Source organism: Notothenia rossii (assembly GCF_949606895.1).
Source record: "Notothenia rossii genome assembly, chromosome: 10".
Lineage (NCBI taxonomy): Eukaryota > Metazoa > Chordata > Actinopteri > Perciformes > Nototheniidae > Notothenia > Notothenia rossii.
In genome coordinates, this window is record NC_136908.1 from 60,773,719 (window position 1) to 60,789,555 (window position 15,837).

Below are 15,837 nucleotides of genomic sequence, written 5' to 3' on the forward strand. Positions count from 1 at the left end.
CAGGATTACAAAAGGAACACGTTTTAAAGTAAATATATATATTATAGGGAGACGTACTGCATTAATTGTTTATTTTATTGATAAGGACACCTGATTTATTAACAACTGTATGTGTTTCCTTTTAATTCAAACTAAACCAGCATTTGTTGAGACATTTTTGATCCTAAATATCTTGGTTTCTTCTTTTCTGAGGTCACATTGTTCTGTTCTCTTACATAAAAATACACTTCAATAAAAACATCTTATTGATATTTCTGTTGTCTTGTGTTTAATGGCACTGCATTTGATATTGAGGTGATCCAAAAGTAGCGGAAAGTAATCAGGTTACATTACTTTTATATATATGAATAAATATACACTTAAATATTTTAAAAGAAACCCTCCCAACTCTGCTCTCGAGATAAATCTAGCGTTCACAGACAGGATCAGGTGTGTGTGTGTGTGTGTGTGTGTGTGTGTGTGTGTGTGTGTGTGTGTGTGTGTGTGACCTAAATCTGTTTACACAGTCACGTGTGGGGACTCGCCTCCCTTATGGGGACATAATGGAGCTCACCGAGAGGAATCATACATTTTAGGGTGAAGACTTGGTTAGGCTTAGGGTAAGGGTTAGGGTTAAGCATGTGTTGGTTAAGGTTAAGGTTAGGATAAGTCTCCAGGAAATGCATGTAAGTCAATGCAATGTCCCCTGAAGTGATGTATACATGGTATGTGTGTGTGTGTGTGTGTGTGTGTGTGTGTGTGTGTGTGTGTGTGTGTGTGTGTGTGTGTGTGTGTGTGTGTGTGTGTGTGTGTGTGTGTGTGTGTGTGTGTGTGTGTGTGTGTGTGTGTGTGTGTGTGTGTGTGTCGCTGCTGCATCAATCAATTGAGTTTGAAAGGAGGCAGGGAGGTTGGACTCTAATGAGACAAGATGAAGCTGCATATAATTCATCTGACTCACCGAACGCTTCTTCGTGTTCAGATCTGTTGTAACAAGTTTTTTTACACACAAAAACGTGACAGAGACTTGCAAAATACTTCTAAACTGTGTAAATGTATTTACTTCTACCTGAGGAATCAAAGCAGTGTGTGGAGGTCAGGTCAGGTGACAGTAAACTGTGAGAAGGAAGAGTATAAACAATGCTTCTCAAACTGCAGTAGGTGTGACTTTACAAAACGGGATTCTAAGAATATTTTCCTTCTATCTTTCTGACACACTGGGCTGAGGGCTGTGATAAGAGATAAGAGAGGGTTGTGTCCGGATGTCAAACTACTGACAAAATTCGTGAAAAGTGGGCTGTTTTCCCTAGAAAGTGCATGGGGGACTTTGATAGTGAAAAACTCTTTATGCTGAATAATAATAAGAAATATAATTAAAATAACCTTAGCATCCTGAGTTATTATCCTGCAGGGACTTTACAAGTGACCTTTCGTGTGTTTTATGGTATTTTACACACAATATCTTATATTTTAATATTTTAATTTTATTTTAATTATTCTATTTTTACATTTTTAATATTTTTTTGGTTTGATTCTTTATATCTTATTTTTAAATATATTCTATTATTATCATTATCATTATTATTATTATTATTATTATTATTATTTTATTATTTTATTTTGCTAATGAGACGTATAATATATTGCTACTTTGAATAGAATAAACTTTATTGTCCGTACGAGGCAGAACAATTATCGTAATTGTAGTGCTTAATAGTGAAATTACTTCATAATCTGTATATTTCTCTTTATTTCTCAACACTTATTAGTCGTAAACTTGACTTAATGTCCAGTATAAGCAGCTTTTACAACACCAGGTATACGTGTTCTTTATATCTCTTAATAGCATCTATCAAAAATATATTAAAGGAACACCAGTTCTTAGAGCCCTTATTTTCTGGAAATACTTTTATTTGCCAATGCATGTTCTGAGCAGTGCATGATGTTGAGAGTGAGCACCTTGCTTGTTGAACTCCTCCCACTCACTATTTAAACCCACAATGTCAGCACGCGCGCAGATTCAGTCTGCGGAACTTGATCTTGACCAACACGCGTGGAAAACATTGGAAATAACCCCAATATCTGAAATACAACTACCAACAAGGTAAGACCTATCTTTATTTAGTTATGTGAAGGTTTATTCATTCATTACAAAAGTATTAGCATAATGGTTTTTAAAATGTTCATAAGAATGTATTTAACGGGGAGTTATAACAAATATATAATTCACTTTTTGTGGTGTGTTTTAAAATGCAATATCCATTAATTCCTGCTATGTTAATTGACTTTTTATTATAACTTCTGCTTTTTCCAAAGGTTTCATCTAATATCCTGATACATTTGGATATCTGAGACACACTCTTGGGAACATATTTCTTTTTTTGCCTTACTTTTTTCCCAGTGTTGGGATTAAACCTCACTCTGTGCCTGCAGTCGCCCCCTCCTCGAGAGGGAGTAACTGCTCCACTTTTGGCCGGAGATGCAGCCCCTTATCCGGCTTGCTGTGTATTGCATCAGCCTGCTTTCCCTCCAACAGCTGCTGGCTCTATCGGCGGAAGAAAGTCCCGACAGCAACAGGTAGGAAGATCCATGATAAACGCACCTGGAGCCGCATTAGTCCATTAATGTACAGATTATCGCTCCATGCGCAATTAGAAGCCACTACTTTGCCACTGTGACCGGCTTTTTTGGCGTTCAACGTGCAGAGTTATCTCCATTTGTACATTTAAATTAGCTACAAAGGCGGTTTCAGGTTTCGCATTTAAGCCAATAGATCATTTTTCATCAGTTTTAAACATGACTCAGCATTCCTAAATCTCACCTTTCCGTATTTGAATGTATTTTTGTTAATTTCATTCAGAAAGTTAACGCATTTAAGCTGACAGGTAGGAGCAGGACACCCCGTTGTATTCATGCTCTTCATGTATGAACGCACCTGGAGCCTCATTACTCCATTAATTACTACATATTATCTCTCCATCCGCAATTAAAAAGGAACTACTTTGCCATTTTTACCTGGTTGTTTGGCTTTTAAAGCGCATGGTTATTTCCATTTTTCAGTCGTCATTGTGCAGATTGGTCCATTTCAGAATAATATATATGATATATTTTATAATGATTGATCATGAAAGTGTTCTCAAAGCTGGTAAAGGTGCAGCTAGTTTGAATGACTTTGTATACTGCAGGGTAGCTTGTGAATTTACTCCAGGTGGAACTAAAGTCTGATTCAACACTTGATTATATCTCACATTATTCATCCAGATCTGTAAAGTAACTAAAGGGATTAAATACATGTAGCGGAGTACAAGTACACAGTAACAAAACATGGAAATACTTAAGTAACATTTCATTACAAAATGCAATTTTTTTTTTTTTAATAACATTAGCCTTTATTGTGTAAATATGCCACGTCATTAAGTTACAAAGTTTTTGCAATTCAAGCCAACAGATCATCTTTCACCCGTTTAAAGCATGACTGCATTTCTAAATCTTGTTTTCTTATCTGTTTTAATATTTTTGTTAACTTGATCTATGAAGTCAATGCAGCTAAAGGCAGAGTTGAGCAATGAAATTAAAGCAGGCTACTGTGTGTAAAAGTGAAAGTGCTGTTATGTCGGGCAGATAATAGATACTGCGAGGTCATAGGCTCTCATGATACAATGAAAAAAAATATCTCCGTCCTTGATAAGCTCTGCTGGATCAGACTGCGTGACAGTATCAGGCATATTCAAATAAACCAAATAAATCTATTTTATTCTATACAATATATCTTGTTTTCCGTTTCCTATAGTGCTTGTAACAGTTTACAGTGACCTCCCTGTTTTTATTGTTTCCAATCGGCCCCCACTTTTCACATTAGTCGAGCACAAATTAGGTTAAAGTTGAGAGCAAGTGATCATGAGGTTTTGCAAGATCTTACATTCTACATGTGAGCCATATTTGTCAACAAAAGTCATTTATAAGCATCACTTTCGATCCCATCAACGATCACACGAGTTTATAAAGGGGTTTGTTTGGGTTCATCTCCCTTTGATTCTGTTTTATTATTTCCAAAGTGGGACAACCAGTTTCTCCCGCAATTAGGCTGCAAATCCCAGCATTGTGAGGAGGACCTTTGAAAAGGATCCCGTGACTTTCACCTGTACTTTTCCACCCTTTAAGTGGCGGTCTGACACACGCAGTGAGTAGCCTACCTGGTTTAATGAGTGAGAAAAGCCACGATGCAACACGCCTCAGTATCTTTGCTTTGATTTCTGTGGAAGAGCTGGTGCTTGAATGCCCTCTTCTGGTGGAGTTTGGATCTACAGATGCTTGTGTTTGCACGAGGAAGAAATGAGGGCCACTTTATGTGGGGGCCCTAAAGAAAAAGGCAAGGAGTCCCCTGAAAACTACCCAGTGTTTTCCTAGGTTTACCGCTTTGGGGGGGTGCTGCCGGAGCGGGGGGGGGGGAAGGGGATTATTGTTATTGATTGATGCCTGGGCGCCTCCCTAGGAAGGTGTTCCAGGCACGTCCAGCTGGGAAGAGACCAAGGGGTAGACCTAGGACCAGGGGGAGGGATTATATCTCTTCGCTGGCCTGGGAGCGCCTTGGGATCCCCCGGTCAGAGCTGGTTGATGTGGCCAGGGAAAAGAAAGTTTGGGGCTCTCTGCTGGAACTGATACCTCCGAGACCCGACCACGGATAAGCGGGAGAAGATGGATGGATGGATGGATGCATCTGTTTCTTAGGGTCAAAAACACTAAACTCAACTTAAAATGAAAGCGTTTAGTTTATTTAATAAAAGAGCACATGTTCAATGCTAAAAGTGACATTAGATATAGATTATTTGCATTTTGGTGCTATATCTATATATATATCTATATCTATATATATTAAAAAAAATAATAATAATAATAATTTTTTTTTTTTAAACCTTGAATTTCAGGGGGGGCGCGGGGCTCCATTGGCGGGGCGCAGTGCCCCTCCAAGACAATGGTAGGGGAAACACTGCTGGTCATTTTTTACAATCAGTAAAAAATGCCTTATTAGGACTGCAAAGCAATTATTTTCATTATCTATTTTCTATATTAGTCTATACAGTTTAAAACAATAGAGAGTCCAAGTTGATGTCTTTACACGTCTTGTTTTGTCAGTCCAGAAAAAGCATGACACCTCCATATTTGAAAGTCAAAACAGCTGACATTTCTGCGTAAAAAAATGTACGTTAACTTTAAATCTATCATCAAAATAGTTGCCGATCAATGTTCTTACGACTTGTCAATGCAGCTCTGCTGACGAATCAGGAATGATTTGACTATATATCTTTTTGCATTACTTTTAATATAGTATATTTTAATATTGTTTTAATATTGTTTGCTTATCTGTATTATTGTGTTGCATTGTTGGAGAAGCCTGTGACCCAAGATTTTCAACGACATAATTACTCTGTAGCTATGTTAGTTTGACAATAAAGAACCTGGAACCTTGATGCAGCAGTGCCACTACCGCTGCTATTTGAGGACACCTGTGATTTTTTCAGTATTTTTTTATTAGATTATGTCGGGTATTTTCCATCGACAGTTAGTGTAGAGAGAGACACGAGGAACAAAGACCCCCAGCTGCAGTTTGTAGGATGGACTTTTACCATGAGGCTAGCAGAGCGCTGATGTGGTGGTGCTGGTTAAATCAGTTACAAAGGTAATTGATATGATCCAACAGTTGTGAAGAAAAGCTTTTAAGGAAAGTACTGGACTTGTTATACTGATTATACAACAGTGTAAGAAGATCTCGGTGTGATATTTTCCTTCAGGTCGCCATCTGTTGCTCTTGTTTGTGTTATTGAATACCTGCTTCTGAATCTCACTGAGATAAAGGGAAGTGTATCCGCTGGTTGAGTTGCTCTGTCCTCCACTTCAGTTCTGTTTGAATCTGTCATTACCGGCATGGGTCATCAGTCGGGGAGAAAATGTTCAGAAGTTGTATGTAATATAAATAGATTGCTTCATATCTCAACAGGACATTAACTAACGTCCTAGTAAAAACTAAAAAGATGCATCCCATGGACTTAAAGCAGCCTCAGGATGCTTAAAACTGAACCTTGACAAACCAGCAAGAAATCACCAATACAGCAACAAGATCAATCACTGGCTTCTCAATGGTGGTCCAAATCAATTAGTTAGTCCTTCCTTTAGATCAGACTTCATGTAGATCGGTAATTCCCATTCGGACTTAAAATAATGTGCCTGAAGACGACTGCCAATCCCAGTGTTGTTAAGCATGGTGTCATTCTTAAAAGGCCTTAACTGTGTCACAGTAGATACAAATATATCTCCCTCTAAAACCAATGTGAGAGGTTTCCCTCCTTCCGTAAATTCTCCCGCTTCACCAGCATCCACATATCTCTCTCCTTGTTTATTGTTTTTCCATAAATGTCTCTTGTGGGTTTTATGAGGACATTAAATTCCATCGACAGCACATCCTGTTCTAATAACAAAACATGACTACTTAAAATGTCTTCCCCTTGCTGGACACTGACAATGTCTGAGCTCAGATATCTTTCATACTTTCCCTGTTTTGTCTTTGAGGCCATGCGATGCCTTTGTGTCCCGATAAGGACAAGCAAGATCCCATCCCAAGTTGCTGCGACAACGCGCTGTCCAAACAAGGAGAAATGGCACGTTCCTTGGATCACGCGCAACACATACCTTCATTGTCACTTTATGTGGGGCATTCTTTTGTCACGGAACATTTCTGCAGCATAACGAGACTCCATAAGTGGAAAGGCGGCTCCAGACTTAAGACCTATAAAGCTGATTTGCGGCAAAGATCCGTCTGAAACTGGGCATGATCCATGACTGTTAAAGCAGAAAACAAAACAATCTTTATCCTCCAAACAATTCGATAAATCTTTATACTTGGTTTTGCAAAACGTAGGGTTCAACGTAGATACTCTTCACAACAGACTGAATTCAACAAACTGGCTTCCTGCTTTGTTGATGCAGATGGCTTTTTGGTCCATCCTCTTAATCTCTATTCTGACATGTTGACGCCTTATCAATGAACAACAAGAACATCCCTATCTCTTTATTGTGAGTTTAGTCTCTGAAAAATATGCTTGCAGAATGATTGAAACCAGGACTAGCTCTGCTGACTATCAGAGGCCTCTTCTTGCATGTCTTGCAAAACAGGACTTTAGGCTTGGAAATATATGTGCGGTATGAACAGTTGTGTGGCTTCATGGAGGTAAATCCGACCGAACACATGCTGAGGTTGAGGAGAGTGAAAGCCGGCAAAGAATTCCACCGTGGATTAAGAACTAAATCCTACCTTTAAAGAGCTGTTTCCTTCACATGGAAAGACACACCATTGTGGAGGTATGCACATGTATATTATATAAGCTTGTAGTGGGATTGTGCATCAAAAGATTCAAGAAGCAAATGGGGCCTCTGAGAAAAGAGGAACCATGCTGTTTGATGATTATACTGTCCACTGATATCAGAGCCGACATATCAGTTTTTATAACCCGGCATCTGGGTCTTTTACTGGCTTTACTAACTATTCAATGTCCGGTTTGGCTTGCGTTAAGTTAATCACAACTTAAGAGGTTATGAAAGCAGGACAAACAAGTAAGAAAAGTGTTTTGTTTGTGATAAACACCGACAACAATCCCACTATTGTTTACTGTTTAGAGATTACTAATGAATGTACCATATGTACTGCTGATTAAGCTCAGCCTCTACGGTACTAGGGTTAGGGTTCAGAAGGTCTTTTCCCAATGGTTGTTGTTATTGGACGGTAGAATCACTTTGGAAGCAATTCCCTTTGCACCTTTTTAGCATTGGGATTAGGGCGCTGTTCCTGAAATTTGAGGAAATTCACGAGATGTCATGCCCACTTAAATCGATGTTTGGCCATCCAACCTTTGCAACTCGTTGTCGTTCCTAATGCTCCACTTTGTCAGGACTCTTTGAATTTACTGTCTGATGCATTTGGATTCAAACCATGGCGCTCCATAACCCTAACCCTAACCCTAACCCTAACCCTAACCCTAACCCTAACCCTAACCCTACCCTTACAATAACACTTGGTCAGGTTCAGGATAAAAATGTTGATTGGGGAAAAGTCCTGTGTTTGTTCGACCCATTCCTTCTTAGACTTTTGACTCTCAGCACTTGCTCCTAGCGCCTACGAAACGTTGCTATTTGATGACCTGGGAATGAGCCCGGGCTGCCCTTCAAGAAGCGCCGCAAGAAACAGTTTTGACATGTCCGACAGATGCTTGTAACACGTTGTAACAAACCATTACTTTCCAGCGAAACCCATTCTTAAGGTTTAGGGAGAGTCCACCCTCTGAAAGGAAGGGCATGCCAGTTGATGCTAGCAACGCTTTAAGGTAAAACAGAACAAAAACCAAACAAGGCAGCACACTGGGATCGGTTTGGCCTAATATCAAATTGCACAATTATTAGCAATCATCTGGAGTAGACAAGTAAGTTCTGTTTGAAGCCCTCAAGCTAAGACCATGCAAGTCATGGAGATAACTACAGCTGGTTGAATAACTAACAACAAAGCAGCTTGAATATCTTTGATTGTCTGCCAATCACAGAGATCTCCATTGCTCATGGAGATGTGGGACTTGGCTGCTTAAAGCCAAATTAACTTGTCTTGTGAGATTAAATGTGACAGCGTGAAAGAGTTCTCTACTGCAAGAGTTTCCGAAAGAAAAGTGTAGTCTTTAAGGGGATAAAACTGGAGCCTGCCATTTCGTTAGACAAACTACATGCAGGAGTTAACATGAGATATGAAACTAAAAGAGAATTAGAGTCAAGAAATGGTAGGGTAGTACTTTTAGCAGATGCTCTAGAGGTGAAGAACCCATGGTTGGCATTGATAGCCAAGGGACAGTTTTCCTAGTGTTTACTGCCAAAGCTGGATTGCCAAGTGATCCAAACTCTCATAATCTGTGGGGCCCAAAGGCTCCAGGTGTAGTGTGTGCTCATTTATTTCATTTCACAAATGATTAAGGGAATGCAAGGCAAGTTTATTTATACAGCAGCTTTCAACAAAGTTCTTTACAAAAATGATATGTACCACCTGAGCACTATGTACCATTACCTGAGCACTTTATAAACCAGAGGTGGAAGAAGTAGTCAGGTCCTTTTCTGTTTTAGTGGGATTTTGTGCATGTAAACCAGTGCTCTCTAGTGAAAATAGCTTTCCTGTACAGTCGAATACGGCTCTCTCTCTGCAGATGGGTGTAACTTGGTGATGTGGCATTATGGCACACCAAGTCTGCCCCTGAAATAGTGCTCGCCTCCGTCTGTGGCATTACGCAACTATTTATTCAGCCACTGACAGTGTTGCACAGCCGGTCCTCTCCAGACTTAATGCTGTTAGCTTCACATTTCACGCAGGGATGACAAAGCAACCACAGCACTGAGAAATAAACCTCCAACCAGAAAGGATGAGTTCATGCTGAAATAATAAACAGTCAGCACTTCACACAGACTTTTTATAATTCGATTATGCTTCTGGAAAACATTGAGAAACCTGATGCAGTTATTTTCCTTTCAAAGCAACAGCAGATATTTTTGATAATATGCAACATGTTCATCCTATTTATGTGCTGGCTATTTGCTTTCCCCAGACTTTCATCAGAGGTAACCGACCTGAGTCACGCTGTTCTGTACAAACACAGCGGGGACAGTTCAGGGAAGAAGCTGCAGGGTCAAGTTGCCAGAAGTCTTGGTCAAACAATGAACAGATGGCCAGTTGGTCGTGGCGGATGAACGGTGGCTTAAAAAAAGTGACATTTGAACATATCGTTAGCATCTTGTCTTTCTGGAAATGACATCCCGTTTGCTCTGTACCTCGGACACAAGTCCCTGTCAACAGCTTGAGTTGCACTGAAAAAACTGCAACGTTGACTTTAATTTAATGTATTATGTCAACAGATTTCACATAACTTTATTAGGTTAGTTGAGAGCAACAATACAACGTTTTTAAATAACAACTATTAGGTTTAACTTAATGTTATTGCTTAACCTAATACAGTTGTGTGAAATCTGCTGACATAATACATTTAATTAAAGTCAACAGTTCAGTTTTTTCATATGGAATTACTTTCTACTTACAAAGATGTGTACAAAGACAACACATACAACATTATTTTGAATTGCAGCCAATGAATAGGTCTTATGGTGGTACGAGCAGTTTCCATAGATCCTCAAAACTACTACCACTGCTATATGAGTTATAAGGAAAATATGTATTTTGCAATTTGGATAAAGTGAGCCGTTACAGAGTGAAAGTGTGTGGCTGCTGTGCAGAGATCAGTCAGCCCAGTTAAGTTTCTCTTATGTATTTTTAGCCCCACTGAGCCTCGGCTGGTTTAATCTCCCATAGCGACCGTTTTCTGGATCCCAGCTGGGCATTAAAATGCAACGAGGTGCTGGTTTTGTATAATGTAATAAGCGAGGCACACTCTGTGGTTTTTCGCAACATGTGAAAAGCCATTAACTCTTTGGTTGTATATTAGGAGATGACATGGTGTTCATGGGCCCCTCTGTGTTCAGGCAGCATGCAATAATGATTTGTTTATCAAAGCTGCTTTGTACGGCTAATCGGATTTCTGCAGAATTACCTGTGTCCCTAAAACATTAGTTGTTATAGTAACAATGATGGCAGGTGCATGCATGACCGTCCTCAGTCTATCACTCTGCTATGCATTGGTGAAGCGTGACGGGAAAATACAGGCTCATTCAAAGTTTTGTTGAACTGAATAGCTAAGATTGGGAATGTTGGTTTGTCAAGAACGGGGTATTTAATGACGTATTAGAACAGGAGTCATAGAACAAAATGTTGAAAAATGTTGAACTTGTAGAACGTAGAACAAAATGTTGAACTTGTGTTAACCACAGACCAAAGCATTGTCTCCAGGCAACAGCTTTCTCCTCCATTATGCAATTTTACGATATGAATGAAAGACTCACACGGCTTTCTTTTATTTCTCCTCAGGTTGGACATCATCAACAAGCTCATGGGTCTTACAGAGGACAACACTAGACCTTCAAGAAGCCCGACTCACAACGACGTCCCTTCTTCAGCCCTGAAACAAGCCCCAAAATGGCTGCCTGGTTTCCTGAGACTCCGACCAGCTTCTGGAGTTCGCACATCCCCACCAAGTCTGGCATGGGCTCGACCCAGGGATGAGTCTCCGAGGTCTTCGAGAGTTCGTCGTCACGCTCATTCGGGACCGCGGAGTAGTCGCCATTATCCCAAAAACGCCCAGCTGATGAGAGTCGGTTGCCACCTGGGAACCTGTCAAGTGCAAAACCTCAGCCATCGGCTCTATCAGCTGATTGGTCAGAGTGGCAGACAAGACTCCGCCCCCGTAAACCCCAGGAGTCCCCATAGTTACGGATGAGAAAGTAAACACCCCTAAAAGAACACCCACAGCAAGTCTAACACTGAAAAAACTGAACTGTTCACTTTCACATGACTGTATTGGGTTGGTTGAAAGCAATAATATTAAGTTCAAATATTAGGTTCAACTTAATATTATGGCTTTCAATTAACTTAATCACATAATACATTTAATTAAAGTCAACGTTTCAGTTCTTTCAGTGTATCCAGATCTCCATTTATTTATCTTTTAATGTATTATTGGTAGAATTTGCATTAGTTTTCGATGTAGTCCTTGTTTATTTATCTGAATATGATAGTTATACTCCTATGTTTTGCCTCCCTAGTTTCAGTTTGAATTCAATATCATCACCGCCAATGTGAGTTCTCCCACTAGTGCTGCAGATAGCTGTAATAATCTTTCAAAAAGTGGAAACAAGCACCAAAATTGGGCCGTTTATTTAAAAAAGCCACAACATTTCGACATTTTTCCCAAGATAGCCGTAATTTCCAGCAGATAAAAACTGTATTTTACTCCAGAATTTTAACAATTTGACCAATTTCTGTGATTTCAGTATTGAATTATTTGTTTTGGACTATGGGGAAGTCAAATTTAGAAACTTCTACCGAGCTTCTTCATGGCATTTTAAACACTTGAAAATGGCAGCCATCTTGGATTTTTGACAGGCTTTTTTAAAAGAGAAACCCTCAAATGAGTTTATTTGCCAATTTTAGTACTTGCGTCCACTTTTGGAAGGTATATTCAATTTCCTGCAGCACTAAACAACCACAGACTGATTGCTTTTTGAAGGATGTTCAAGTCTTTGTTTTCCACCATGAACACTATAAGTATTAAGGGTGGTCCTCAACACCCTCATTAGGTTCTGCTCCTGCCTGAACTCTGACCCCTCCAACAGTTCATTGAACACTTACAAGCCCCTGCTGTGGATTTCAAGCTGCTGGAGCAATGTCAAAACCAATGTATTCCCAAAGACCCCGTCAACAACCCGATGAACCCTGTTTTTGTGCGCCTCCCTTTTTGGTCAACGTCAACAACTGAACACGGACATCCCTTAAATATTCCACTATAGCTTTGTGTTTCGGGACCACAGTTTACTTTTGACAGCACTTTGGTTACACCGGAGCATTCGGAGGACTTAAAGTCAACGCTGGCAATGAAAATGTGAAAGGAGAGGGGCAGCAGCCTTGAGAAGGAGTCATAGAAAACCCAAAAGGATCAGTTTCAGTGTTGCTCTGTAGTAGCCTGTTGGAGGGGCCAAAGATCAAGGCTTTCTCTCCGCAGGAGGCCAGATGTTTGCCTTTTCACGTGATTCATAAGTTTTCCTTGCAAGTCAGGACTTTGGGTTGACAGCAGTTTAATATCCCTTTAGGAGGGGGGTCCTCAGCATTGACGTTTACAATAATTCAATGGTTGGCTCACCTAAAACACACTTCTGGTATCCCCTTACTCTGCATGATGTTTTGGGGGATTTAACATGGATTCTTATTATGGAAACTATTTCTAGTGCTAGACAACATACCTTCATTGTTTTGCGTTAGAAAGTCCAGCAGTAATGGTGCAGAAGAATGTAGAAATGAAGGACAACCGTTCCTCACATTTCCTTATAGACAACACAATTCTGTAATGATGTGCACTCTTATTGTTACATGGGTTTAAAGTAGTCGTGAAATGCCCACTAACGACTGTTTTTGTTCTGGCATGAGTCCATAGTGACAAAAATGCTAGGTGTAGGTACTCAAAATAGCAAAGCACCGTCAAAAATACATTCCCAGACATTCCTGACTTTCTATGTTTGTCTGTCTCTGAAATAGTGGACGGGTGACGGACTGAAAATAACTCAAGCTCTCAAATTTGACAGTCCTTAAAAATAACCTACTTTTTGGGCAAGGAACACAATTATGTTACATATTATTTGCCAACTTCAATTTCAATTATTTACTTTATGTTGGCCTCATCTTATACAGAAGGAATACATGAGCTGTTTTATGTGCACTTTTATCTGGATTATCATTTTTACTCTATTTTTGCGTATAACTTGACAAAGTATGGTATTCCTAAGAGGCATTAGTTTGAACTCACCAAATACCTGGCAATACTTGACAAATCTAATGACTTTACATGTGGTCTACATCTTATTATAATGTTCATAACTCCATCTGTGTCTTCTCATATTGCTTTGTGTCTCTCAGCTCTTTCCTGGCTCTCCCTTTTCCTTTCCTTTCTCTCTATAATCATGGAGGTCAGAGGTTAAAATCCTTGGTCTTAAATCGAACCTGTTCAAAGGCTTGCTGAAGTCAAACATGCCATTCTCTCTGCTGTAATGGAGCTAATTAATGTCTCATGACGGATCATTAAAAGGCTTTTCAAACGCTAAAACATCCTGGTGGATCACTTTTTTTTTATCCTCCTCACTTTTTAAATATGATTCCAAACACATTTAAGTGTATATGTGCTTAGCCTATCAGGACACTTATCTCCTGTGTTTGATGTGTGCTCTTTTTTTTTCTGGCGGAGTTTGTTTTTGCGACGTCAAAAGTTACGTCATGTCCAAGTTGTGTGAGCGCGACCGCTAATACCTCCCCGTAAAAAAACACCTACAGCTGTCATGTTGCGAAGGAATGAATGAACAGACGTGTAAAATGTGTGTTAGTTTTGTAAGTTAGTGTAGATTCAGGGTCACAGGAAAGCACTTTAACGCAAACAGCTGTCACTATAGTTTCACAACTTAATGTTACTTGTTTTTCAACGTGTGAACGCTAGGGTTCCTTTATGTAAATGTTGCATTTGAGATGTTTGAAGACGTCAGCGATGACTGTGAACGCTGTGTGCATCAGCCAAACTATTTAAATATGTATTTAAATTATCTTTGTATGTTAATATCTGTATGTCACCAAAGACTATTTATCTCACCTTTTCCACAGTTGCTTCAACGTGACCTTGTGGTAGGAAACAAAGTCTAAACTGTAGTGAAAATGTTACTGTTTGTCGATGTCCTTCACTCTGTACAAAAATAAAGAATTATACTGTAATGTGAGTATGGAGTATGATTTAAGTGTGTGTGCATTGCTAAAACACATAAAGGCATACTTAAATGAATCACAAGAATCTTGAACCACAAAGGAAATGACTCTTTAGGATCATTTAAACTCTAAAGTGACTTTGGCCTGACCTAAAAATCCTCATACTGTATAAGTCAATCATTACACGTCAAAAACCAACATATCTAATAGGGGGCGGCAAAAAAAGTGAAAGAAACATTGAGAAACATGTGATCGTGGCATCAGAAGCCACGTTAGCGTTAAAGGTCGTATGACTGGACAGAGTTAATGAGTGACAGCACGTTAAGTCCACATCAGACGAGCTATTGGGTCATTTCACAAGGTGGGAAATGAGAGACGAGAATAAGGACGAAAGAACAGGAGAGACTGAATAAATTATGTTCATAAAATACTAGTCAAATGTATTTTTATCACATTTTGAGGCAATTTATGCTACGTGTTTTCCTTTAAGGGGCCCTATTATGCCATTTGGGGATTTCCCTTTCCTAAAGTGTGTTCTATAGGTTTTAGTGCATGTCAATGGTGCCTGTGTTAATCTATAACTCTTTTCTTTCTTGTCGTGATTCAGCCTGAAATACAGGATTTTAACTGAAGGATCTTTTGAGGTCTGAAGGTCCAAATCAAAGGTTATGTTTTTGTTACATTATGTGTTATTTGATCAGGTTAATGTTTGCCTCACATGGGTACATACGCACTGACGTAATTCCGGTACAACTTACAGTTTTTCTCAATCGCTAAACCCACTATTTAGAATCAAAATTCCTTTCATCAAACCAACAGCACAGCCATCGAAACAGAAAACCATTTCTCTACAACAGTATACCATTTCTCATTGATATCACACAAAATGCAGATGCTAAGCAGTGTTTTGCAAAACAGATCACACAATTCTCTAACTGAAGTTACAATTCTCTACACAAAGATCAAAAATCTGTTGTGTAACTCATGTCTACAAAACAACAAATAATCTTCTCACAGTGGATAACACTTCCTCATAAACTTAGACCATAGCTACACTAATTGACACTTGATGTGCAAAATATTAACACTTGTTATCAGTCAATCACCCCATTGAAAAAGGTAACTCCATGGAATGTACTGTATACCTTACAGTAATGATGTTACATTGAAAACATTTACATGATAGAATTTGCATGACTGTACTTAAAATATTTTTTTAAATGGTGCCGGTAAAGCTATAATAGTGTTGATATGACTTGCATAGCTCTTTGAGATGTTCATATGGGGAGGATTAGCTATAGCTGATACAACATTTTTACAGTCAGTAATTGTGGTCTTTTCCTTTTTGCACATTGAGAAATGTTTTTTTTTGTATTGGGGTGAATTGAGTACTTCACTTCCATGTAAATGAATTGCTCACAGCTGACATCAATGAA

The 15,837-nt window shown here is 39.2% G+C and overlaps 1 protein-coding gene across 1 annotated transcript; it reads left to right on the forward strand.

Moving 5' to 3' along the window:
- Nucleotides 1-1,984: 1,984 nt before the first annotated feature.
- Nucleotides 1,985-14,410, forward strand: LOC307023397 (uncharacterized protein). Its single transcript, XM_079656628.1, has 3 exons — nt 1,985-2,080; nt 2,293-2,553; nt 10,973-14,410. The coding sequence occupies exons 2-3, from the start codon at nt 2,456-2,458 to the stop codon at nt 11,379-11,381; spliced, it is 507 nt and encodes a 168-aa protein (XP_079512754.1). The 5' UTR covers nt 1,985-2,080; nt 2,293-2,455; the 3' UTR covers nt 11,382-14,410.
- The last annotated feature ends 1,427 nt before the right edge of the window (nt 14,411-15,837 follow it).